Here is a 26,627-nt window from a genome sequence, read left to right as displayed (position 1 = left end):
CGATCGGCTAAGTTTTTGTATTTTTAGCAGAGATGGGATTTCATCTTGTTGGCCAGGCGATTTTCGAACTCCTGGCCTCAAGTAATCCACCTGCCTCGGCCCCACAAAGTGCTGGGATCACAGGCGCCAGCCACCGCGCCCGGCCCTACTTCACTCCTAACGCCCACCATCCGTGCTTCCAAATGTTTGCTGAATGACAAGGTGAACGAGTGAATGGGACTACGTGAGTTCAGTCAGCAGGCAATCCTATTCCTTGGACCTCAGTTTCCCTTTTTGTAAAGCAAGCCTGTCTCTCGCTCTCTGCCCTAAAAGCCTGAGTTCTGGGCTTGAGATGAGCGCGTTCTGTAGAGCAGACTCCAGGTGGACGTTGAGCTGGGTCTTCTAGGAGGCCAGGATCCGGCCAGCTCTTGGGTCCGGTCCTCCCGCGGGACCCCCACGCCCAGTCCCAGCGCCGCCCCGCCCAACCTCTCTTTGTTCCCCTAGGCCCCGCCCTCTCCGCGTAGCTCGCTCCCCATTGGCCGGGGGGCGGGGCGGCGGGCGGCGGGCGGCGGGCGGCGGGCGGCGGGCGGCGGGCGGCGGGCGGCGGGCGGCGGGCGGGGCCGTGTGCACCTGCGCGGTGTGTTTCCCGGCCGCAGCCCCGCGCCAGCTGCAGCTCCTTGATCCGAGTCGGATCCCGAGCGGGGAACACGGGCTGAAGCGGCGGCAGCGGCCCCGCCCCCGGGCTCCATTGTTGAGGCTGCCGCGGCTCTGTTGGCTGCTCAGCTGTGCTCCAGTCGGCCCAGGCGCGGCGGCGAGGAGCGAGCGCTGCGAGGCGGCGGTCTGAGGTGAGACGGCGCCATGGGCGACCGGGTCTCCGGACCGGGCGGGGGTCTCTGCCCCCGGCGTGGCAGCTCCGAGCTGGGCTCTGCAGGGTCCGAGGTCGGGATCCGGGGTCCTTGCGCCTGGACTTTGTCTCGGTCTCGGGTGGCACCGGGGGCTTCGCCCCTGCTGCGATACCGCGTGGGCCCGCGCGGGGGTCATGGTCCCCCTGCGGGTGGGGGCCGGTCCCCACTGCTCCCCGGCTCCCCGCGTCTGCCGCGGAGGGGACTGCATGGACCCGGGCGCTGGCTTCTGCCCAGTCCCCCGCGGCGTGGCTGGTCCCCGCGTGCGGCAGAGGGGGCCCTGCGAGGACCCACTCGTGGGGCGGGGTCCGGGTCACGGCGAGTGGGAGACTCCGCCGCCCTCCCTCGCAGCGAGACTGCTTCGCCAGACTCAACGAGGGGACTGTGCGGACCCTCGGAGGAGGGAGTCCGTGACTCTGGGTGGGGGCTCTTTCCCGCCCCGCATGACAGCTTCTTGAGTGTTTTGTCACCTATATAGGTGGCGCGTGGGTCCTGGCCGCCCTGCTAGTGGGGCTGTGCGGCGCCCCGTGGCTCGTCTGGGTCGACCCCGCCTGGGACGCGCGTGTAGTGGGGGTCCGCGCGCGGGGGGCGCACTGCCCCCGCCCCATGGTTTATCCTCTCACTTGCCCGGCGGGAGGAAGCAAGAGGCGCGGGCCCGGAGCTGTCGCGCAGCGTCCACACAGACCGCACTGCCCTCTGCCCTGGCCGGCGGGACCCGGGGGTCCATGGGCTGTCACCGCGAGTCCCACCGCAGTGTTTCCTGCTCTGGCCCTGGGCGGGGCTCTGATTCGAGGGAACAGGGCCCTTCTGCCCGGCGCTGCTTGATTTCTTCCATTAGTAATGGGAAGAAAAAAAAATCTGGAAAGCCAGATTGAACTTTGTAGCTCTTAGCGCTTGGAGAGTGAAAGAAACTCTCCCAAGAATTTGGCGGGCTGGAAAATGCGTTTCAAGCAGGAGCACCCACACCCACGGAATGAGGCCAAGGCAGTTACAGTTAGAGGTCAGATTTATGAGGGGAGACTCCGACCTCAGCTTGATGGGAAGACCTGATGCTGCCCCTCAGACGCTGTATTTCTCAGCCACCGAAGAAAGTGGAGTCACTCCTTAGTGAATGCTTTCATCAAACTTTTGAAAAACCTGTAATGTCCCAGGAAGGAAAATCGAACTGGACAGTTTTCCCCTTTTAAGAGTGTTCAACGTCCCGGAGACAAACAGCAGAAGGCTCAAGGAGTCCAAATACTCAACCTGAAGTTCTTTCTGAACAAGAGATGGTGTATAAGTAACAGGCATAGCCGACAAAACTGAACTAATGACCGCAGCTGTGGCTCCTAGCCCTGTAGGGTGTCATGCAGGCCCTTTTGCCTTCTCTGCCCTCCGCTGTCCCACACCCCAACGCTACTGCGCCACCTCCAGTCATCAGCTCCTGCCAACCCATTGCTATGTTTTGGAATTACAGGCGTGAGCCACCGCGCCTGGCCTGCATGAGTATATTTACTAATTGCTAAGTTACTCTGTTCAATACGTGTCTATTGAATTCCCCCATGTGCCAAGCATTGTTCTGAATACCTTATATGCACGAATTCACTTAATTTTTAGAGCAGCTCTATTATTGTGGCCCTTTTACGGTGAGGAAACGGAACCACAGAGAGGCTGGGGACGTTGTCTAACATCACACAGCCAGCGCTGTTGGAATTGAGGTTTGAACCCAGACAGCTGGCTTCAGATCTCTTAGCTGTTATCATAGATGGCACACCCTAACCTTAGGGCCGGCTCCCAAGCCTTGCCTGAGTTCTGCCTGAGCTCTGCGAGAGCCATGTATGTGAGGTTTCTTTCCTCTTTAAGAACACAAGTCTTGGAATTGTCCCAGACCCTGGTAGGACCTCTTGAGGACCAAAAACAGGGATTCTTCCAGCCTGCCCCAAGGCCAGATCTCTGATTTAGCTAGTTGGAAGGCAGACGCGGAAGAGAGTAATTTAGCCAGAACAAAAAGTCAGGATGGCTGGGCTGACTCGGCCAGATGTGGTGGCTCATGCCTGTAATCCCAGCACTTTGGGAGGCCGAGGCAGGTGGATCACCTGAGGTCGGGAGTTCGAGAGCAGCCTGGCCAACAAGTAGAAACTCCGTCTCTACTGAAAATATAAAAATTAGCTGGGCGTGGTGGTGGGCGCCTGTAATCTCAGGTACTTGGGAGGCTGAGGCAGGAGAATTGTTTGAACCCGGGGGGCAGAGGTGGCAGTGAGCTACGATTGCACCACTGCACTCTAGCTTGGGTGACAGAGTGAGACTCTGTCTCAGGGAAAAAAAAAAAAAAAAAAAAAAGGGAAGGGGAATGGCTGGGCTGTCTCATCCTAGGGAAGAGGCCCTACAGCAGCTGTAGGACCTTGGTCACTTGGGTGGAAAAGAAGGAAGGAAAAGCTTCACCCATGGCAGTGACCTGGACTGCAGAAACCACACTACACAGTCCACGTCCTGGAGCCTGGCCACCCCGTTTGTTTTTCTTCTCCTTGGGTAGAGGGTGTGGGGAGCTTTCTACCCTGGAGGCTGAGCAGCGCAGCTTCTAACCAGAGTAGGCATTTGTCTGTCCCTGGGAATACAGACAGCATTCTCATAACCAGCCCAAATCCTCCTGAACAGCTTTTTGTAGGGTGGGGCGGGGCAGGGCAGAGGGTCATTTTGACTCATAGGTACCTTTTCCACTTTCGCTGCTGATAACTGTGTTACAGATTAAAGTTTTGTTTTTGATACTGAAGAGGGCTTAAGAGAGTGAGCTATTATGGCACATCTAAGTCTGCTAAAATAGAACCACGGAGTAGTGTAGGAAAATCTCTTCTAAATTATGGATCATATATAGTGAACGTTCGAAGCCATGTGTACCTAAGTTGAAAAATCAAAACATATCTTGCATTTGGGTGACCCCGGTAAGTCTGGATCCCACTGCGCCTTGTGTGAACACAGGATGCTGAGGTGTAGGGATCAACAGGCTTTTTCTGGACATCTTGTGCTTCTCCCTTGGGGTAAAGTGGGGTGGCAGTAGGAGCACACAGCTGTTGGGCCCCTAATATTTGTCAGCTGTTTTACATGTGGGATTCCATTTAATACAATCTTGGAGGTAAAATTATTTTATTGAAGATGAAGATAGAGGCTTAGAGAAGTTATGAAAATTGTTCAAGGTCACGTCGGGTTTTTTTTTTTTTTTTTTTTTTTTTGTTTTTTGTTGTTGTTGTTTTTTTTTTTTTTTTTTTTTTGAGACAGAGTTTTGCTCTTCTTGCCCATACTGGAGTGCAATGGCATGATCTCGGCTCACCACAACCTCTGCTTCCCAGGTTCAAGTGATTCTCCTGCCTCAGCCTCCCGAGTAGCTGGGATGACAGGCATGCGCCACCACACCAGGCTGATTTCGTATTTTTAGTAGGAATGGGGTTTTTCCATGTTGGTTAGGCTGGTCTTGAACTCCCAGCCTTGGGTGATCTGCCCAACTCGGCCTCCCAAAGTGCTGGGATTACAGGTGTGAGCCACCACCCCTGGCCAAGGCCATGTAATTTGTTAAGTGGAAAGATGAGGTACTTGATGAACTCAGAAGTTTGACTTCAAGACCCTTGATCTTTCCATAACACGTGGTTCCTTCCCTGGTTGGTGGGGAGTGACTGAGGAACTCAAGGAAGCTGTGTTTTGTGGAAAGAAGACCTGAGGGGTGTATGGTCTTTCCAGGCTTGGAATCTGCCATGCTGGGCTTCTGAATTGTATAGCTTGGCCATATGGAGAGAAGCCCCTCATTTAAGACTTATTCTTTGGGGGAAATAAGGGAAGGCCGCCCACATGAGACAGGCAGGGGCAACTTTCTCGGAGCTGCTGTGGCAAGGGAGTCGGCACCGTCACTTGCGTGTGGCAGAGACTGACATGCCAGTGAGTGGCGGATGAGGAGTGGGGAAGCTTCAGGATGGAAAAGAACGGCTCCCAGTGGAGGCTGTTGTGGGGGCTGGAGGCAGCTGTGCAGAAGTGGGGTGTCCTACGTGATTGGTTAGGGTCGTATATGGCTTTCTGTGAATTATCCTAACTGGAAATAGGGGCCAAAACTAGGGTGGCTGTCGGTTTTGAGTCAAGTCCTGGCCACATGGGACAGAGTTGTGGTTTAGTTTCTGGGTTGTTGAGAGAGCAGTCTGGCTTCCTGTCTGATGTGCTAGCCTGGCTGACCTCCTGGCTGTTGATTGTAGATAGGGGATTGGTTTCTTGGGTGGGCAGCTACCGGTTGTGGTCTGAGTTCTGTCTTTATACATATGATCGGGCATGGTCTGTTTGTATATTCAGTCCCTCATTTTTCTTGTCAGTAAAAGTATCAAATGACATATTGGATACATTGGGAACTTTTTAGATGTCTGTGTCCCCTGGAGGAAGTTTTCACGTTCACATTTAATCAGAATGAATATAAACAATTGGGCCATTTATCTTGAAGATGTAAAATAGGAAATCTTCAACAATACTACCTCGGCGCCATTGCCTGTCTGTCCATCATTAGGGAATGTGTTTTTATCCCCCGCTGGCTCATCGTCCACCAGTTTGTGGTTGATCCACTTCTCTATACGTCTTGTCTTGTGTGCATCTCATTGTTTGCTAGTGTTAGCTTTCCCCTTCATCAGTGTAGTTTATTTGTGTAGCCTCTGTTGGTAGGAAGTTATTTGTGGAATTTGTGAATGGAAGGGACCTTGGAGGTCTGCTAGGTCAGCCCAGTGATTTTCAAGATAAACGGAAATACAGGGAAATGTTCCAGCTTCTTTGGTGGCAAAACCAGGAATAGAAAGCAGTGTTCTTTGTGCCACAATGTCATTGAAAGACAGCTCAATGTGGGCCTAAAATGCAGAGTAGCTAACTTTCATGTATCTCTGCTTCTGACTCTTGTTATCAGACATTTTAAATTGACCTTAATGTGTTAGCAGAAATATGAAAAGTCCTGACTTGTTTACATATAAGGTACTTCTTTGCCTACTCATTTGGTTGTTTTTTTCAACAGGATTGAAAAGACATTGTTATAAACTGAATGTTTATGTCTCCCCCAGATTCTTGTACTGGAGCCCTAACTGCCAGTGTGATGGTATTAGGGGATAGGACCTTTGGGAGATGATTAGGGTTAGATGAAGTCATGAGCATGGGCCCTGGTCTGACAGGATTAGTGCGGTTAGAAGAAGAGAAACCAGGCCGGGTGTGGTGGCTCACACCTGTAATCCCAGCACTTTGGGAGGCTGAGGTGGGCAGATCACGAGGTCAGGAAATTGAGACCATCCTGAAACCCCGTTTCTACTAAAAATACGAAAATGAGTTGGGTGTGGTGGCACGTGCCTGTAATCCCAGCTACTCGGGAGGCTGAGGCAGGAGAGTTGCTTGAACCAGGGAGTCGGAAGTTGCAGTGAGCTGAGATTGTGCCACTGCACTCCAACCAGGTGACAGAGTGGGACTCTGTCTCAAAAAAAGAAGAGAAAGCAGAGAGCTCCCACTGCCCTGGTGTGAGGAAACAAGAAGAAAGATGGCTGTCTGCAAGCCAGGAAGAGGTCCCTGTCTCGGAACTGAGTTGGCCGACACCTTGATCTTGGACTTCCAGCCTCCAGAGCTGTGAGCAATAAACTAATGTTTAAACCACACAGCCTATGGTGTTTTTTATGGTATTTGCCTATGGTATTATGGCCATCTGATAATGGCCTGTATCTAAGTTGGTGATGCCATGAAAATAAATGTGGTAGTTCATTCCTTTATATAAAGATAGCGCTGTGAGCCCAGGGCCTTTGCTCGTGTCTTAGTTGAGTCTTGTCTTCTTATAATAGCTTCCTAATTTCTCTTTTCCCCCTCTGATTTATATTATATATCTGGATTAAATCATATATGGTATGATTTTATACTTTATGTCTATACAAACTTTTAGTGATTTTATTTCATTTTTTTTTTTTTTTTTTTTTTGAGACATGCCCTTGCTCTGTTTCTCAGGCTGGAATGCAGGCATGCCATCACAGCTCACGGTAACCCTGAATTCCTGGGCTCAAGTGATCCTCCCGCCTCAGCTTCCTGAGTAGCTGGGACTACAGGTGTGCTATCCTGCCTAGCTAATTTTTAAATTTTTTGTAAGGATAAAGTCTTGCTGTGTTGTCCAGAGTGGTTTCAAACTCCTGGCCTCAAGCAGTCCTCTCACCTCAGCCTCTCAAAGCACTGGATTACAGGCATGAGTCGCCACACCCAGCCCAGTGACTTTTCATTGTTAAGATCAAGGAGGGGTTCCCTGGCTTGGCATTCAAGGCTCATGATCCAGGAGTGATATGGAAGTTTGGGTTTCAGTGTTTCCATTCCCGCCATCAGCCTTGCACTCCAGCTTGTTGCCTAAGCCCTGTTCTGAAGCCCAGCCTGAGAGCTGCACTTAGAATTTAGACCTTCTCATCTCTTCATCTTCTTCGTCTATGTTCTTATCTCCATCTGGGACATCATCTCCACACTTCTGCCTCTTTAAATCTTCTCCATCCTTCAAGACTTGAAATACTCACTTCCTTTACATGATCCCCGCTCTGACATCCAAGCTAGAATTAATCTTTCTTCCTTTAAACTCTGATAGTGATTAAAACTTTTCATTCTTTAATTATGCAGTAGTCCTGTGTGTTAGATATTATTATTTCCCCAGTTTTTCATAGTTACTCTGAAAATATTTACTGTAGTCATATATTTTGAATATGTAATGTGAGTGACATTCAAAAGGTCCTGGAGAGTGAAAGGCAGTCCTACTCCCATCACTGCTCTGTGACCACTGTTGCCAGTTTTGTTTGTTTGTTTGCTTGTTTGTTTTTCCAAGATGGAGTCTTGCTCTGTCACCAGGCTGGTGTGACCTCAGCTCACTGCAACCTCCACCTCCTGGGTTCAAGCGATTCTCCTGCCTCAACCTCCTGAGTAGCTGGGACTACAGGCGCACGCCACTGTGCCCAGATTATTTTTGTATTTTTAGTAGAGACGGGGTTTCACCGTGTTGGCCAGGATGGTCTGGATATCTTGGCCTCGTGATCCACCTGCCTCAGCCTCTCAAAGTGCTGGGATTACACGTGTGAACAACTGCACCCAGCCTATGTATCTTCTTTTTAAAAACACAGATGTTGGCATAAGATAAATACTGTTCTCCACCAATTCCCCACTGGTAAATATTTAGGTTGTTCCCAACCGTTTGAATTAATCAATGCTGAGTTGTATGTAATTCTTGCATATTTGCGTGAATATGTTCATAGGATGCATTGCTAGAAATGGAATTGTGGGATCCAGGGTTCTGCACATTTTAAATGTTGATGGGTGTTGCTCGATTCCCTTCCGTTAGGGCCATACCGTTATCTCACTGTCAATGTGTAAGGGCGCCTATTTCTATTTCCTTGCCAACAGTTTCTTCTGACATCACACACACACACACAAAAATAGCCCCCTTGTTCCAAAAACATGGACATTTTACCTTTCTACTTAAAGTGTGTGCACACTGACTGAAGCTCTGTGTTGCAGTGATACGTGCTGCTAGGATTGTGGCTGTTTTGAATTTGCTAGCCAGGCTACGGCTTTCCAGTCAGGTATTTTTTGTTTTGTTCATGTTGTTGCTGCCATTGGGGCAGGGTAATGTGTGTGAATTTCCCTCTACTGCCCAGCCAGATTTCCTTTCCAGTGGACGTGATTAGTGTCTCATCCGGCAGTCCTGTTTCCTGGTGATCTGGGCCAAGTGTCTCATCCGGCAGCCCTGTTTCCTGGTGATCTGGGCTGAGTGGCTCCATGAGAAGTTGCACCCATCTTCTCCAGTAGTGCGTCTTTTTACAGCAAGCAAAACATTTTCACCACGTTTCTAGCGGGACAGGCACTAGCTCTTTTCTGGGCATCAGGAGACCTGGCTTTGTTCTGGTTCAAGCAACAGCTGGTGAGTTACCAAAGACAAGTCGCATCTGGCCCCTGGTCCTTTGCTTTTTAAGTAGAATCACAGTCCGAGTGGGCATCACTGCCCTGGTCTCTATGCGGTGCTGAGTGTTGTGGGGATGATGGCCAAGTGTCAGGGTGCATTTCCCCACTAGGGGATTACAGTCCAGTCAGAGACACAGGAGGAAAGCTAACAGCCCCGGGCAGGTACACAGAACCAGAGGAGTTTGAAAGGGTGGTTCCAAGCTCCTTGGTGTGATTGATGTGATCACAATAAACATTTTATCTCTAAGTCTTGGGCCATTGGACCAAGAGAAGAGAGAGCTGGTGTTGAGTTGTAGTGAGAGGTGCGTGGTTCGTGTGCCTGCTGAGCCATTTTACCTTCTGTTTCCACCTTTTTCATGCTCCTGCTTGTTTCTCCAGAAAAAAAATGCAATAAGTTCCTTTCAAAAACTTTACAAAAGCCATAGATGCTTATTGAAAATAGTTCAAATGATATGGAAGACAGAAAGATAGTGAGTGTTTTTCTCCTGTGTGTTTGGATGAATGTGTCTTTGGGGTAGTCACTATTAACACTGGGTGTATTTCCTTCCAGATCTTTTCCAGTGTACCTACAAATATATATGTACACATTCTAAAAAGCAAAATAGTACCTGATAAACATTGAGTTCCCCTACTCCCACTCCGCAGTCTACATGGACATCCTTTCATGGTGATACGATGAGACCTGATGGACTCCTTTTATTCGCTGGAGTGGCAGGTAATAATAGCTACAGATAACTCACCTTCAGTGGGCATTTACCATGTGACAGGGTCTGTGCTCCTGGCAGGCTACATGAAGTGGGTCTTAAGGCTGTTTACAACAATGCTATGGGTGAACACAGTAATTGTTAACATTTTGCAAATGATAGAATTGCAGTAGAGAGAAGCAAAGCTGCTTGCTCAAACTCATGGCACGATTCCTGAGAGACAGAGAGAGAACACTTTTAGAACAATTGTTGTTATCATCAGGTGATTTATGATCATTTCAAGAAATAGTGCATTCAGCGAATACATTTCAGGGTCTGGTACAGTCTGGGAGCTGGTCCTGAAAATGCACTGGGCTAGAGGTAAGGGAGTGGTCCATTGGCCCTGGAACCCTAGTGCAAGGAGGGAGGTCCCGGGGAGAGGGGGCATGGAGAGGAGGTCTCTGAACAAACCTTGCAACATCCATTTCTGCTGAGTCCGGTCCGAGGTCTGGGTCTTGCCATGTACACTTTTCAGAGATACTTGGTTTTGATTTTTATCACGGCTCACCTGAGCAGCCATGGTTTCAAACTGCCTGGAGATGTGGTCTGGCAGGCCAGTGCTCTGCCCATCCTTCCCGCTCCTGCAGGAGGGGAGTCATCCTGGACTAGAGGACTTCGCCTGTGATCAGCTATCTCATAATAAGTGGATTTGATGCTGGTTTCGCTAGGTCAGGAAATTTCCCATTTGGAAGGAAAACTGATACTTGTTTTTGGGTTTTGCTGAGGAGCCACAGGGTTTAGAGCAGGGACTGGAAGTTTGTTGAGACACACGTGAGTGCACTCAAACATCTTCCATGAAACGTGGAAATAAAGACAGTGTTCCAGAGAGGTCCCTGGCTTTGGGATATAAATATTTCTGTAACAGAATGGCACTGGATGTCTGCTGTATTTTTTTCTCTGCTATTTTGGCAAATTTTATTTGGGTGTGTGTCTCCTGTACAGAAGGTATGACATCCGTTTTTGCCACCAAGTATTTACAGCCGTTGGTCCCTCCTATGTGGGTCACTTTTGTGCCATGGTTTCTTTGGCGAAATTGTAGGTCTCCTACCCAAAGCACATTGCCCATTTCAAGGTGCTCCTGGTTTCTGAACACCTGTGGCAGTGCCGTCCATGTGAGTGAAGCCAGCAGAGAAAGTACCCCTCCGCAGGAGGTGGGGACTGGTGATTGGCTGAGTGAGGAGGCTGGAGATAAGCCCTGGACTAGAACTTGTGACTGGCTGCTTTTCCTTCCCCTCCTCTCCCTCCTATTTTGCCACCACCCCCACTTTTAAAAAATTTCTTATTAAAAATTAAGCAACTATTTTGGTTTCCTTTATTCGCTATTCCTTGCTAATCGCATGCAGAGTGAGCCTGGGACAGTGGAAAGGAAAGTTGTACTTAGCTTCAGATGATCCTACCAGTCCCGCATTGAGGGGTTTCCGCCAGGCGGCATTGTCAAGTGGCGTTGTGGAGGTTCTCCTTTCAGTCCTCAGCCTTAACCAGCAGAGGCGGGTGGTACTTATTCCTGGTTAATGTTGAGGAAATTGAGCTCAAAGTGGCTAAGGGAGCTTCCTAAAGTCACATAGGAAGTAGGAGAGTAGAACCAAACACAGATTGTCCCTGAATCAGGCAGGTCGTCCGATTCCAAAATGAACTCTTAATTTTTGGAGATCAAAAAGCTGAACAGACACAGACACAGATATTTCTTTTTCTTTTTCTTTTTCTTTTTCTTTTTTTTTGTTTTGTTTTGTTTTTGAGCTAGGGATTTGCTATGCTGCCTAGGCCGGTGTAGACTCAAGCTGTCCTCCTGCCTTAGCGTTCTGAGTGCTGGACTTATAGGTTTGTGTCACCACACCCAACCGAACAGACATTTCCTGAAGGAAGACATCCAAATGGCCAAAAAATATGTGAAAAAAATGCTCAGTATCACTTATAATCAGAGAAATGCAAATCAGAAACCGCAGTGAGGTATCCTCTCACCTGTTAGGATGGGTATTATCAAAAAGACAAAAAATAACAAGTGCTGGTGGAGATATGGAGAAAAGGGAGCTCTTACACACTGTAGGGGGGTGTAAACTAGGGCAGCTGGCTGGGCGCAGGGCGCACGCTGACATCCCAGCACTTTGGGAGGCCGAGTCAGGCAGATCACCTGATGTCAGGAGTTTGAAACCAGCCTGGCCAACATGGTGAAACCCCGTCTCTACTAAAAACACAAAAATTAGCTGGGAGTGGTGGATCACATCTGTAATCCCACACTGTTGGGCGGCTGAGGTGGGTGATTCACTTGAGGCCAGGAGTTCAAGACCAGCCTGGCCAACGTGGTGAAACCCCATCTCTACTAAAAAATACAAAAATTTGCCAGGTGCAGTGGCGGTTGCCCATAATCCCAGCTACTTGGGAGGCTGAGGCATGAGAACCACTGGAACCCGGGAGGCGGATGCTACAGTAAGCAAGCCAAGATTGCACCACTGTACTCCAGCCTGGGCAACAGTGAGACTCTGTCTCAAAGAGAAAAAAGAATAAGAGTGAGTAAGCTAGGACACCCACTATGGCCAAGAGTATGGAGGTTCTTCAGAAAACTGCAAATGAAATTACAGTGTGATCCAGCAGTCCCACTACAGTGTAGATACCCAAAGAAAAGGAAATCATTGTCGAAGGGGCATCTGCACCTCTGTGTTTCCTGCAGCACTGTTCACCATAGCCAAGATATGGAATCAGCCTCGGTGTCCAACAGCAGATGATGGGTAGAGAAAATGTGGTCTTTATACACAGTGGAGTACTATTCAGCCATAACACAGGATGAAGTCCTGTTATTCTCAGCAACGTGGATGGAACTGGAAGATATTATGTGAAATAAGCCAGGGACAGAAAGTTGCACAGCACATGTTCTCTTATGTGGAAGGCAAAAAAGAGTGGATCTCATGGAAGTTGAAAGTAGACAGAGGATCCTAGAGGGTGAGAAGGGTGCGGGAAGAGGGAGATAGGGAGAAATTTGTTAAAGAATACAAAATTATAGCTAGATAGGAATAAGTTCTAGTGTTCTATAACATAGGATGACTATAGTTAACAAGAACATATAGTTTCAGGCTGGGCGCGGTGGCTCATGCCTGTAATCCTAGCACTTTGGGAGGCTGAGGTGGGTGGATCACCTGAGGTCAGGAGTTTGAGACCAGCCTGGCCAACGTGGTGAAACCCCATCTCTACTAAAAATACAAAAATTATCCGGGCATAGTGGTGGGTGCCTGTAACCCCAGCTACCAGGGAGGCCGAGGCAGGAGAATAGCTTGAACCTGGGAAGCAGATGTTACAGTGAGCTGAGATCACACCACTGCACTCCAGCCTGGGCAACAGAGCAAGACTTTTTCTCAAAAAAAAAAAATAAAATATATATATATATATATAGTTCCAAATAATTGGAGGAAGGGTATTGAACGTTACCAACACAAAGAAATGATAAATGTTTGAGATGGTGGATATGTTAATTACACTGATCACATACATTACATGTATTATAACATCCCTATGTGTACTCCATACGTATGTACAGTACACAATTATGTGTCAATTAAAAAAGAAAAAGCTGAACTTAGATTGGAATGGCTATGAAAGTAGCTAGCTTTTTCATATTTTTGATATAGACCCTAGGCATTTATTTTAAGTAAACTACCCTTGGCTTCAGGAAATATTTAGTATTTGAATTTTAGCCTTGCATTTTCTAATACAGAGAAGTAAAACTGTAGGCTTTCTTTAGATACCGTCACAGGGGTTTGCTGTGATGACTTTTTGTGTAATGAGGGGGAAATATACCTTAATTAACAGGCATACATGCTCATTGTTCTCCCTCGTACACATTTTTAGTTGTTGTCCAGGCATTGTGATACTTATGTAAACAGTATGCGATATCTTAGGTAGGAATCAGAATTTTAAGGTAAGAATACATAGAGTTATATATTTTTCAAGCTTTCAAAGTGGACATTTTACATGTCCATTACATAACTGTAATTAAATTTTCAAAAAGATAATACCTGTCTTTGATATGGGTGATGTGCTAGCTTTTTTTTTTTTTTTTTTTTTTTTTTGAGACAAAGTCTCACTTTCTCCCAGGCTGGAGTGTAGTGGTGCGATCATGGCTCACTGCAGCCTCAGCCTCATAGGCTGGAGAGATCCTCCCACCTCAGCCTCCCAAGTAGCTGGGACCACAGGTGTACAACACCATGCCCAGCTAATGTTTAAAATTTTTTGCAGAGACAGGGCCTCCCTCTGTGGCTCACGCTGGTCTAGAATTCCTGGGTTCAAGTGATTGTCCTGCTTCATCCTCCCAAAGTGTTGTGATTACAGTCATGTGCCACTGCCTGGCCCCATATAAGTGGGATGATGACTTTAGCCTAGGAGTTCCACATCAGCCTGGGTAACATGGCTCAAGACCCTGTCTCTTCAAAAACTAAAAAAATTAACTGGTCATGGTGGCACCTGCCTGTGGTCCCAGTTACTCCAGGAGGCTGAGGCGGGAGGATAACTTGAGCCCAGGAGTCGAGGCTGCAGTGAGCTCTGATCTTGTCATTGCATTCCAGCCTGGGTGACAGAGTGAGACCTTGTCTCTTAAAAAAAGTTACTGGCTACCTGATTATGCATAGGAAAAAACCCTGAACTCTGATCTAAACTTCATATCTCGTTCAAAAATTAACTCAAAATGGATCATGGACTAAAATGTAAAATGCAAAATAAAGATGAAAAGAGAAGCTAGAGACTGGGAGAAACTATTTGCAAACCAGATGTCTGATAAAGGACTCATATCTATAATATATAAAGAACTATCAAAATTCAGCAGTGAAACCAAATCATCTACTTTGAAAATGAATAAAAGACCTGAAGAGACATTTCAGATAACATATAAGCACATGAAAAGATGTTCAACATCATGAGCCATCAGAAAAATGCACACTAAAGCCACATCACTATACACCTATGAGAATGCCTAAAATAAAAAGTAGTAACAAGACCAGTGCTGGTGAGGATGCGGGGAAACGGGATCACTCACACTTGGCTGGTGGGAATGGAAGATGGCACAGCCATTCTGGAAAACAGCTTGACAGTTTCTGAAAAAACTAAATGTGCAATTGCCATGGGATGCAGCAGTCACATTCGTGGGCGGTTATCCCAGAGAAATGAAGACTTACGTTCACACAAAATCCTATATGTACCTGTTCATAGCAGTATTATTTATAAAGGCTAGAAACTGGAAACAGCCCGCAGACTGCTCAGCAGGTGAATGGTTAAACAAACTGGTGCACCCAGGCCCCAGATACCACTCTGCAGTAGTTAATGACATCGTTGTTCATCAGTCTTTCAAACTAGACACCACCATCATGCTTAATTCCCTTTTTTCCATCCTGGGTCTGAGTGGACTTCATTTTGCATTGCTTTCCAATGCATTTTCCCTCTGTCCTTTCTGGTTGCGCCTCATGCCTCATTTGAACTGTTGTAAGAGCCACCGAATTGTTTCTCTGCCTCTTCATGGAATCCTTTCTACACTTCATGCCCCGCATTGCCATTGGAACAATCTTTCCAAAATATGAACAAACTAACTTAAAAGGAATATCCCAGGTATCCTTCCAAATAAGTATAAGCTTTCTGTTAGAAGTTTGACTTCTTGTCTATAGGGAACCCCAGGACTGTAGAGAGATGGATTTCCTGTCTGCATTTCAAGATCAGGCAGAAATCCCTGGAGGGGCCCATGTGGAACAGTGGCACAAATACTGGTTCTAGAATCAGAAGCCCTCATATCCTGGTTCTAACACTAGCTGGATGTTCTTGGGAAAGTTTTGGTTTCATAACCTCAGAAACTCCATTTCTTAAGAAATGGAGATGAGGAAGCATACTCAAGGGATCACACAAGGCTGCTGGGAGGAGCGGATGAGGGGCCTGGTGAAAATGCTGTGTAATCCGTGAAGCACGTCGTATGTGTGAGAATTGGAGCTGTGTGGATAGCGGTTCTGGAATCATTGTATGAAAACGATGGAAAGCACATTCGTAGTTCTGTGTGATGATACCACTGGGCAACTGTGTTGTACATGCCTGTAACATGGGTGAGCCCCGGGTCAGTACAGCTCACAGTTTGGTTTTCATGCAGTTAGAAAGGCCCGAGAGGACCCTTCCCCACTCCAGCTGTAGGAAGGAGGTGGCTGTCTCCTGCCTATATTTGGTGGGATTGTCTGTGGCTCCTTAGGGACAGGAATGCAGGGAGTGGGGGAAGAAAGCCGGCCTGACTGCTCGCTAGTCAGCCTTCCCCCAGGGAGGTGTGGAGGGGTCATTTCGTGATAACTTGCCAAGTCTTTCTTAACCCATCTGCTCTTAGAAATGACCAGCATGACAAGTAAAAGACCCGTTCGAGACAGATGGGCTGTGTGTCCCCTGCGTTTATGGCTTCGTGGCCTTAGAGCTGCCAGAACTCGATAGCTGTCTGGGGAATGCTGGGTCAGCCAAGGGACTGAAAATAGTGAGAGGAAGAAAATTCTCCCCCGCTGTTCTGGTCTGGGAGTGATTACTGAGGAGAGCGGCATGGAGAGCCCAGCCATGGGGTCCCTCTCAAGCACGCCCTCACCGGGTCTCAACCTCCCTAGGCCTCCGTGATTTTCATCTGTCACATACTCACCTCCAGCAGGGATGTCTATGGTGATGAGATGAGGGAGCATCATAGCACATGTGGCACTTAGTAGGCTTGCGGAGAGTGGACGCTGGCGTCAGTGGAACAGGAGACTGGGCTCTGCGTGTGGACGCACTCACGTGCTGGTGGCATGGGTGTATAGAGGAGAGAGGGACGCTCTGCAGTTCTCCTTTTGGTCTGTCACCCCCGATGTTGTGAACAGAATCCGTGAGTGTATTCTGTTGCCCCAGTCAACTTTGTAGGCTGATTGATCAATTTTCTGCTTCCACTTTTGATTTCTTATGAATGGGAAAAGGAATACTTCAGTTACTTTTCTGGTTGATGGCATACATTCCTTGATATCACCTTAATGCTTTTTAATTTCTATGTATTTTGGATGCTGGAGCTTGCCTGACATCTGTGTTTTTATACCTCACCCTCTCATGTAACTGTTGGCCACACTAGGACCAGAGGGAAGTGACCAGAGCGATTGGTTGCGGGGCTAGGACTGGAATTCCCCAGCCTTTGGGCACCCAGCAGGCTCTGTTTTCTGTATTGCACTGCTCTTCCCTATTTCGACCCCTGTTAGGACAGTGGATGTGAAATGTAGCTGGGCGCTTTTGGGGGTGTACTAGGAGTGTGGCAGATGCCTCAGACTGGCATTTTCCCCTGATTCTGAATTCTCATGGCTCAGAGTCAGTTTCTAGGCTACTGACCGGGAATATACAGGGAGTTGTTTTGTGTGGCAAACTATGCCAGGGCATTTTTTTCACCGGGCAATTTATTTGGTTTGGACTGGAATAAATCTCTGATGTTGATTTCTTTGCCAATATTATTAGGGAGTGGAGCCTGACTTGTCTACTTAGCCCGATTCATAGTGCTTAGAATCTCAGTGAGTGTGTGTTGAACTGAGCGGAAGTGTGAGAGCATCTTGGACAGTGGTTTGTAAACCTAGCTGCATCTGGGAGGCTGTGAAAAAAGCATGCGTGCTTCCTCCAGACCAGTTGAAATAGAATCTGCAGGAACGGAGCCTGGGCAGCTGTAGTGCTGTTAAAAACCCCCAGGTGGTTCTGATATACCGTAAAGGTTGAGATCCGCTGATCCACAGTGAATTGGAGTCCTGGATCATAGACATGCCTGATGCTTTCACCAGCTTAGAATGGTTCTTGTGCTTTAGAACTGTGAAAAAAAGTGTTATGCAAACAAATGTGGAAATAGCCTAAATGCCACCTCCTGTTACTACCTGTCATGAAGTATATTCACCAGTTATTCACTCTATTCTGATCTCTACCCATTCCACCTTTTCTTCATGGAACAATAATTTGACAGTTGGTTGTGCAGAACCAGAGTAAGTCTAGTTTGATTGACGGGAAACGATTTGGGGTACGAAGTACTCTTTAGGCATTTATTGAACTCTTGTTTGTACCACCGCTGTGCTGGACAGTTTATAAATATTACTTCTTTTAATAAGGCCTATGGAGTCAGGCTGCCTGGGTTTTGCTAACTAGCTGTGTCATTTGGGGCAAGTTTTTAAGCTTATATAAACCTGACTTTCATCTATGAAATGGGATGACAAGGGGTCATTATCATCTCACAGGATCGTGCAAATGTGTGTGTAAAGTGCTTAGTTTGGTGCCTAACACATAGTAACTACTCAGTAAAGTTATTATTATACCATCATCATCATATCTAAATGTAAATATTAAGAGCTAATAAATTTGTAAAAGGTAGTATACCCTTACCCCTTGATCCAAAGACTACTTTAGTTTTAAGTGGTTGGGTTAATTTATCACTTAAATATTGGTCTCTTGAATACCTTGAATTTCAATTGAACATAGCCAGAGGATTTCATAATTGGACCGTTGCCTCTGGAAGTTGGAGCTTTGTTTGGTTGGTTTCACTTCGTACACTAAGCATGTGGCTGTGCACACCTTTGTGGTGCCTTCTGGTACTGGGGAATCAAAGCTTCATTAGCTTCTTTGGAGGAGATGATCTTACTCTATACGAGTCACTCAGATTTCGTTAACTATGTACCATCCAGGCAAGACCAGGTGCTTCCCACAGCAGCCTGTCCTTTTCTTAGCTCTCTCATCAATCCAGCCTGTTCCTTCTATTCCTCTTTATACTAGAACTTCTCTTTGAACAAAGAATGTTGTTTTGTCACTGCTAGATCCCCAGCAATTAGTAATGCCTAGCACATACTAGGTGCCTCCTGAATGTTAATAGGTGATAATCTAGCAGAACACAAGATAAATCTGCAGGTTGAGATTTAAGCTGTGTGGTATGAACACTGCATTGGCAAAATTATTAAATCAATTTTGTTAATACAAGTTTAACATGTCTTAGTAACTGACTTAGGTCAGGAATCATTTACTGAGAGTCTTCTAGGCCAGACATTGGGGACAGAAAGGTAATAATATATGATCCCTGCCTCATGCACAGGAAGTCTAGTGCGATGGACAGACATGTGCCAATGGCTGCCATGGAATATGGTGAGCATTAAGATAAAGGGGCACCCTGTGTGCCCTTGGAGCACAGAGCAGGGCTTGTGTTCTGGGAACATGGGCTCCCATGTGAAAACACAATTTTAATTAATTATTATTATTATTATTATTATTATTATTTTGGAGACAGAGTCTTGTTCTGTCATCCAGGCTGGAGTACAGTGGTGTGATCTCGACTCACTGCAACGTGCTCCCCCCAGGTTCAAGCGATTCTCATGCCTCAGCCTCCCAAGTAGCTGGGATTACAGGTGTGCACCACCACGCCTGGCTAATTTTTGCATTTTTAGTACAGATGGAGTTTCTCCATGCTGGCCGGGCTAGTCTTGGACTCCTGACATCAGGTGATCCTCCCGCCTCAGTCTTCTAAAGTTCTGGGATTATAGGCATGTATGTATTCATCCTTTAAAATATCTGCGGGTAGCACTTAACTTTAAATGAGTACTAATTAAACTATTGAATGGCTTTAGTATGGATTGAATGGCTTTGCTGAGGTCTCATTTTTAATTTCCTTCATTAGAGGAAAAAAAAAAAAAGGAAGGTTGAATATCCCTCATCCAAACTGCTTGGAACCAGAAGTGTCTCAGATTTTTTTTACATTTTTGGATTTTTGAATATTTGTATTGTATTTGCTGGTTGAGCATCCTGAATTCAAAAATCCAGAGTCTCAGCTGCTCCAATGAACATTTCATTGAGCGTCACGTCGGCACTGAAAAAGTTGTGGATTTCGGAGTTTCTGGTTAGGGAGACTCATCCTGTGTGGATGCTGGATTGTCGCAGGAGTTCTGGACAAGAGGTTAGGTGACTAGACTTTGGTTTTCACTTTGTTACTAAACAGGCTGTTTTCTTCCATAAGCTCAGCTTTAGATCCCCCGGTTTTCAAAGAAGGGGATGGGCCATCTGATGTTTAAGGCCTCTGTTAGGTGTGACCTGGAAACACCTGGCTTCAGTTCCTCTTCCTTAGGAGTGGAGAAAGAACATGGGAATTTTCAAATTGTTAGTCAACATTTACGGGGTCTTTGCAGCCTGGTTTTGGGTAAAGGTCATCTTTAGTGAGCCCAGGGAGAAGCACTGGTTTAGCTGTCAGCTGAGAGGGGTAAGTGGTCCTATTAATTTTCCTCTGTGTTAGTGAAAGCATTGTTAAGGGTCACAGTGTTAGTGGAGCTGGCTGGAAAGAGGAGGGGAACTCACTGTTACAGGTTATATGGAATGTCTTTACAGTCACTAAATGCTTTTTATGATATGTTTTTTAGGATTTCAGTGTTGTATGATTTCTCTGTGTTAAGCACAGGAAAGTTAACATCAGCAAAAAGGAATTTTTTTTTTTTTTTTTTTTTTTTTTTTTTTTGAGATGGAGTTTCATTCTTGTCGCCCAGCTTGGAGTGAAGTGGCATGATCTCATCTCACTGCAACCTCGGCCTCCTGAGTTCCAGCGATTCTTCTGCCTCAGCGTCCCAAGTAGCTGGGATTACAGGTGCCCGCCAGCATGCCAGCTAATTTTTGTATTTTTATTTATTTATTTATTTTTTTTTTTTTGAGACGGAGTCTTGCTCTATCGCCCAGGCTGGAGTGCAGTGGCTGGATCTCAGCTCACTGCAAGCTCCGCCTCCCGGGTTTACGCCATTCTCCTGCCTCAGCCTCCCGAGTAGCTGGGACTACAGGCACCCGCCACCTCACCCGGCTATTTTTTTTTACAATTTTTAGTAGAGATGGGGTTTCACCGTGTTAGCCAGGATGGTCTCGATCTCCTGACCTTGTGATCCACCCGTCTTGGCCTCCCAAAGTGCTGGGATTACAGGCTTGAGCCACCATGCCCGGCCTAATTTTTGTATTTTTAGTAGAGGGGGGGTTCGCCATATTGGCCAGGCTGTTCTTGAACTTCTGACGTCAGGTGATCCTCCCGCCTTGGCTTCCCAAATTGCTGGGATTACAGGTATGAGCTGCCACGCCTGGCCTTGAATGTTCTTTCTATAGGAATCTACAAAAGCCAGCTTTTGAGCCTAGTGGCAGAAAACCTCTTCTTCATTGTTAAGCTGTGCTGTCAGCTTGGAGGGCTTCAAGCCCAGCTGAAAAAGCTGTAGTATTTTCTGTCAGTTGGCTCTCTTGGAGAACTTAGTGAGCACTGGGCTGGAGTGATACTGTCAGAGTTCATGAGCTGTTTGAGGCTCTCAAAGCCTAGATACTGGGGTTGCCCAAGTACATCGGCTGGACTCACTATTTCTCTGGGGAGTCGGGGGGTGGAAAATGCTGTGGTCTTAACTCTGCTCTTAATTTGACAGTGCTGTTTTTAATGGTAAGAATGATGTCATGCGTTTGTATTTTGCTTCGTAATTCACAGAGAATTTAACAATCCATTATCTGATTTTATTCCCTCAGCAGTTCTGTGAAAAAGGCAGAGCAGTTTTCATATCTTCTGTTTTCCCGTGATTCTCTGTGGCTCACAGAAGCTAAGAGCCTTCACCAAGGTCATAGGGTGAATGAGTCGCAGAGCTGGGAGTAGAGGCTCAGGCTTCTAGTGACCCTGTTTCTTCCTGGATAGCTCGCTCTGGTGGCGCTATGCTCAGGTAACTGCGCATGCTCGGTTTGGTGTTTTGTAAATTCCTGCCCCATTTTGGGGGAGGTTCTTGGGAGGCTTCTATTCATTTTGGAGCATTTAAGTATCTTGTCCTGTCTCCCTCTTCCCAGATGCGTGGGCATTTCTGCAGGCCCCCAGGCTGGCCCTTGTGCGTGGGGGCGTCTCCTGCCTCCACGTTGCTTGCATGCCCCCTTCTGAAGGTGCTCGTCCCCGCATGGACCCCCTCGTGCCTGCCTCCACACTGCAGGCTGTTCGGTAAATGTTACTGACCCAGCATCGTTGTTTTCTAGAAATGGGACGGGGTATGGATGCCAAGTTCGTTTGTGTGTGAAGGCTGCGATGGTATCATCTTGCCTTCCCCGTGTGTGCTCCTTGAGGGTGTCGCTGTGCTGCGGTCATCTGTGTTCCCTAGGGTGCCTCCCTTGGAGTCCGGGCCGTAGCAGACATGCAGTCAGTGCTCATGGCCTAAATGAGAGGAAGGCCAACAGAGCCATTAAATCTGGAAAATGACAAGTGAGGGAAAGGAATTTTTATTAAAGGCATGTGAAAAAGAAATCTTTTTAGAAAAGTTGACCTATTTCTCAACTGGAGTTGAATTTCAGCTCAGAAAAGCAGCTGTGTGCCCAGAGGGATTTGGGATTTCAGTTTGTGGTGGATGAATTTAATTTGTTTTTGTATGAATGTATTATCCTTTTGTGGTTTTATTAGACCTTTCTCCCAAATGGAATCGATTTTTCTATAAAAGTCACACTTCCTTTTTGAGAAGTGTAACACTAATTGTATGGGATGGTCTCCCAAAAGATTACCTGCCAGGAACCAAACACACTGCCTCAGACTCACGGCCCCTGGTTTCTGCCTGTGCAGCTGCAGGGCAGAGAGGCACGCTCGAGCTGAAATCAGGACGCATGTCTGCATCTTCTCTTTCTTGACTGCTGTTTGGTCTCTGAGCTGGCCTGCCTTCAAACGTCTAGGAGCTTGGTGGGTGTAGACACCTTACGGTATGGAGGAGGGATATGGTGTTGCAACAGCCAGGAGACTCGCTGAAGTCTCGGTTCTCCTCCTGCTCACTGCTCTGACTTTGTACAAGTCACATTTGTAGGGCTGTGCACAGTGGCTTACACCTGTAATCCCAGCACTTTGGGAGGCCGACCTGGGAAGATCTCTTGAGCCCAGAGTTTGGAACCAGTCTGGGCAACATGGTGAAACCCCATCCCTACAAAAAATAAAAATTAAAAAATTAGCCTGACGTGGTGGCTCCTGCCTGTAATCCCAGCTACTGTGGAGAGGCTGAGGTGCGAGAATCACTTGAGCCCGGGAAGTCGAGGCTGCAGTGAACCATCATCACTCCACTGCCCTCCAGCCTGGTCAGAGCAAGACCCTGTCTCAAAAAAAAAAAACCAAAAACAAACAAACAGAAACCCATTTGTAATAGTGGCAGTAGTTAACTTTTGAAAGTTTGGAGAAAAGTTCCTAAATAACCTGTGACCATGGACAACTTACTTAGCCTTTCTCTGCCTTAGTTTCCTCATCTATGAAAAATGAGAGAATATGGTACTGATCTTACAGGATTTCAATGAGAACTAAACGAGATCAAACTCAGAGCCTGGCACCTTGTGAGTGCTCACTCAATGTTATTATTTCAACATTTCAGAGGAAAAAGAATGCTACTGGGTCATTAGGGCTAAACATAGTCTATGACTGGTGTTACTCATGGTCTTGGAAGGAACTTGAATTCCATATAGATAGTGTGATGGAGAAAGTATTTTGGGCATTGGCAGCATTTATTCAAAGAATAAAGGACGTGTCTGTCCTGTGTGGAGAGCCGTTTCCGCTTGTTTCTTTAAATGCTATGGGAAAAGCAGTCGGCCCTCTGCTCTCTGCCGGACAGCTTCAGTCTCCACGTATTGATTTGGCCAATTGTCGCTCGCTGCCATCATGGCAGGAGCAGTTGAAGGGACAGCTTGTCTTGATTTGCATTTTTGGGTGTTTGTGCTATTTATAGACAATTAAGACATGGAAGCCTGTTTATGGCAAGCTGGCAAATTCAGCAAAACACGGAAAAACCTGTTAGCATAGTTTGCACGTGTGCGGGCACAGAGCAGCCAAATAAACACACAGGTTTTCCTGTATTTTAAAAACCCTCTGGGGGAAAAAAGAAAGACATTAAACCATTGCCCAGATGGCTTATAGAGCTAGAGCTTTTTCCTTGAAGTACATGAGTATGGCTGTCAGACATCTGAAACCCGAAGCCATCTGAAAACATCATTTTGATACTGCCCCCTACCCGCCCTTTTTTTCCATTTGTAAGGGACAAGGATCCAGGAAGGAAAGTGTCAGCTTACAAAGGCTTTTGTTACAATTAATCGTTCATGTTCTTTCTTTTGGTATCTTATTCTCTGTTTACATTTTATTTTTATTTTTATTTTTATTTTTGAGACAGAGTCTTGCTCTGTCACCCTGGCTGGAGTGCAGTGGCCTGATCTCGGCTCGCTCCAACCTCTGCCTCCCAGGTTCAAGTGATTCTTGTGCCTCAGCTTCCTGAGTAACTGGGATTACAGGTGTGTGCCACCACATCCAGCTAATTTTTATGTTTTTAGTAGAGACAGAGTTTCGCCGTATTGGTCAGGCTGATCTTGAACTCCTGAACTCAGGTAATCCACCTGCCTCAGTCTCCCAAAGAGCTGAGATTACAGGTGTGAGCCACCGTGCCCGGGCGCTGTTTCCATTTTGTAACGCTAGCGTCACCCCAGTGTAGGGTGGCTAGGGGTATGGTTCTTTCCTGTTTCCTGGTGTATTTTCCTCTACAGCATCGATCACTCTTGAACATGCTTTTTGGTTGTCTCTACCTACAAAAATATATGTTCCCTGTTATATCACCAGCGCCTGGCACGTAGATAGTCAGTCAATATTTGTTGAATGAATGAATGAATGAGTGAATGGGCTGAAAGAACCTTATTCTTCTTTCTTCTGTCACTTCACAGCAAATGCTTTTGGAAAATGCTATGTGAACGGGGATTGTAAGCAGGAGAGGTTACACACATTGCTGTGGGATAGCCCATCATCCTCAGATACTTGTCTGGAAGGAGGTGGAGTACTTGAGTAGAAATGATACAAGACAACTTCTTCAGGAAATCAGCCAAGTGTCACAGCTTTTCACATAGGCGTGTGATGTTTGCGTATGTGTGTATGAAGAGCTGTCGTGTTCTAGAATCACGGGCCTTTAGATTCCTTGTACAGATAGAAAAGTAAAGGTCGAGGCCCAGGAGTGCTGCAGGCCACCGAGGTGGACTCCCTGTCTGCCCTCCTCAGTGCCCGGTCACTTCTCACTGCACTCCCCTCTTTACTGCTAAAGCCACTTTACCTGACTCTGAATGTGTAACCACGAGGGAGAAAATGTACTCCAGGCTCACAATTTGTGGAGAAAAAGCCCAGCAGGTGAAAATCATGTTCACAAAGTTTGTACCTAGAAAAAGTGGCCATTTCTATTATGTCTTTAAATTTCCCTGTTTCTCATACATTTTATGAAGAAGACAGTAGAAGGAGATTTGGGAACAGCAACTTTAGAACAAGGGGGAAAAAATCAAACCTAGAGCCTTCCAGTTTCTGTTTTCTTCTCAGTTTAGGGCTGAGTCACTTTAGCTTCCTGTCTAAGGGACTACTCAAATCTGATTAGAAGCCATTGTGGGCTGGTAATTATCCATAATTTTAGGAAGACAGATGCAGCACCAACTCTGTTCTCTAATAGCAGGCTCATTAATTTTAAATTTGCATGGCAGGAGAAGCAGATGGGGAGGTGGGATAAGCGTTCAGATGCTTGGTCATTGATAGCTTTCTACTTCCATGTATCACATGGGGATTTCAGACCCAGGAAGCCCGCTGAGAACTGACGATTATCTGTCCCCTAACCAGCTGGGTTCTTTTTCATCCTGAGCTCAGAAAGATTGCTTCTACTGCAGCCAGGGAAGACAGATGGTTGACTGGTTAGAAATCATGGCAGGTTATTTTCTCCACGTGCAGTTCACAGTTGGAAAGCAGAGCTATCAAAACTTGTCTTCTCTATTGTATTTCAAATCTGGGTGTTTAAAAAATTGTGTAAGCAAATTAAGCATTTCTTTAATGGTAGTTGTGTGTTCTTGATGCGAATGAGAGGTGCATTCCCTTGTAAAATCCCTGGGACTTAATAGGGGGATGTGAGCCTTAGAACAGACGTTGGTTTTCTAGATGATCATGTAGACATGATGCTGAGCACCAGACAAAGATGTTGATTGAAACGATTTAAAAAAATTTTGTCTGAGTTCAGATTTTACACCAATATTTAGAAAATCAGCAAAAGAACTTGGAGGAATGTTCTCAGGCATCCAGTTCAGCCCCCTACCCACATTGTCATAAAATCCGAGTGTGTGTACAGGGAGGTGCATTCCTTTCTGTTCTCATCACAGGTCCTCCCCTGGTTCTGCACCTGCCTGTCATGTGCGTCCATGTGAAGAGACCACCAAACAGGCTTTGTGTGAGCAATAAAGCATTTTAATCACCTGGGTGCAGGTGGGCTGAGTCCAAAAAAGAGAGTCAGGAAGGGAGATAAGGGTGGGGCCATTTTATAGGATTTGGGTAGGTAAAGGAAAATTACAGTCAAACGGGGGTTGTTCTCTGGTGGGCAGGAGTGGAGGTCACAAGGTGCTCAGTGTGGGAGCTTTTTGAGCCAGGATGAGCCAGGAAAAGAAATTTCACAAGATAATATAATCGCTTAAGGCAAGGACTGGCCATTTTCACTTCTTTTGTGGTAGAATGTCATCAGTTAAGGTGGGACAGAGCATTTGCACTTCTTTTGTGATTCTTCAGTTACTTCAGGCCATCTGGACAAATACGTGCAAGTCACAGTGGATGCGATGGCTTGGCTTGGGCTCAGAAGCCTGACATTGCCCTCTTCCCTACCTTCCCTACCTTCCCTACCTTTCCCCTCCTGTGCGCTTCTCTCACAAAGTGAATGGCCTCAGCCACAGCTTCTCTGCAGCTGCATCAGACTGTGGCGACAGGAGTGGTGGCTACTGTAGGGCCTGCTGTCCCCACGGAGCCCAGTCTTGCTTGCTGCTGCAACCTGGTCACCATTTTGCACCAAAGGTATGTAATTCTACAGAACGAGAGCCCACATGCTGGGGATGGAGGCCTCTTTATCATGGTGCTCTGCATATTTCAATCTTGGGTGGAAAGTATGGAAAAGTATGTGATACCTGTGGTTGGATGTCAGAAGGACGTTGTGAACTTGATGTGGACTGAGGATGTTAAGGTGCAACAGGCACCCCGGCTTCATTAAATGAGACTTCCCCATCTCCCTGCCAGGCACGCGCAGGGGTATGG

The 26,627-nt window shown here is 46.8% G+C and overlaps 1 protein-coding gene across 4 annotated transcripts in view; it reads left to right on the top strand.

Annotated features, from left to right (window-relative positions):
• Nucleotides 1–680: 680 nt before the first annotated feature.
• LOC139361435 (SH3 domain and tetratricopeptide repeat-containing protein 1-like) overlaps nt 681–26,627 on the top strand; it is a 42,497-nt gene continuing 16,550 nt past the window's right edge. The window contains exons 1-2 of one of the 4 annotated variants that reach the window (XM_071090030.1): nt 4,362–8,790; nt 9,382–9,546. In XM_071090030.1, the coding sequence (XP_070946131.1) occupies nt 9,517–9,546 (30 nt within the window). In that variant the 5' untranslated portion in view covers nt 4,362–8,790; nt 9,382–9,516. Of the gene's footprint in view, nt 825–4,361; nt 9,547–20,271; nt 21,262–26,627 lie in introns of those variants that run through there. The other 3 variants (XM_071090033.1, XM_071090029.1, XM_071090034.1) reach the window with 3 other exon arrangements.

Source organism: Macaca nemestrina, unplaced genomic scaffold (assembly GCF_043159975.1).
Source record: "Macaca nemestrina isolate mMacNem1 unplaced genomic scaffold, mMacNem.hap1 Scaffold_490, whole genome shotgun sequence".
In the NCBI taxonomy this organism is placed as follows: domain Eukaryota; kingdom Metazoa; phylum Chordata; class Mammalia; order Primates; family Cercopithecidae; genus Macaca; species Macaca nemestrina.
Note: the sequence above shows the minus strand (reverse complement) of the source record. Positions and strands in the feature narration are given on the sequence as shown.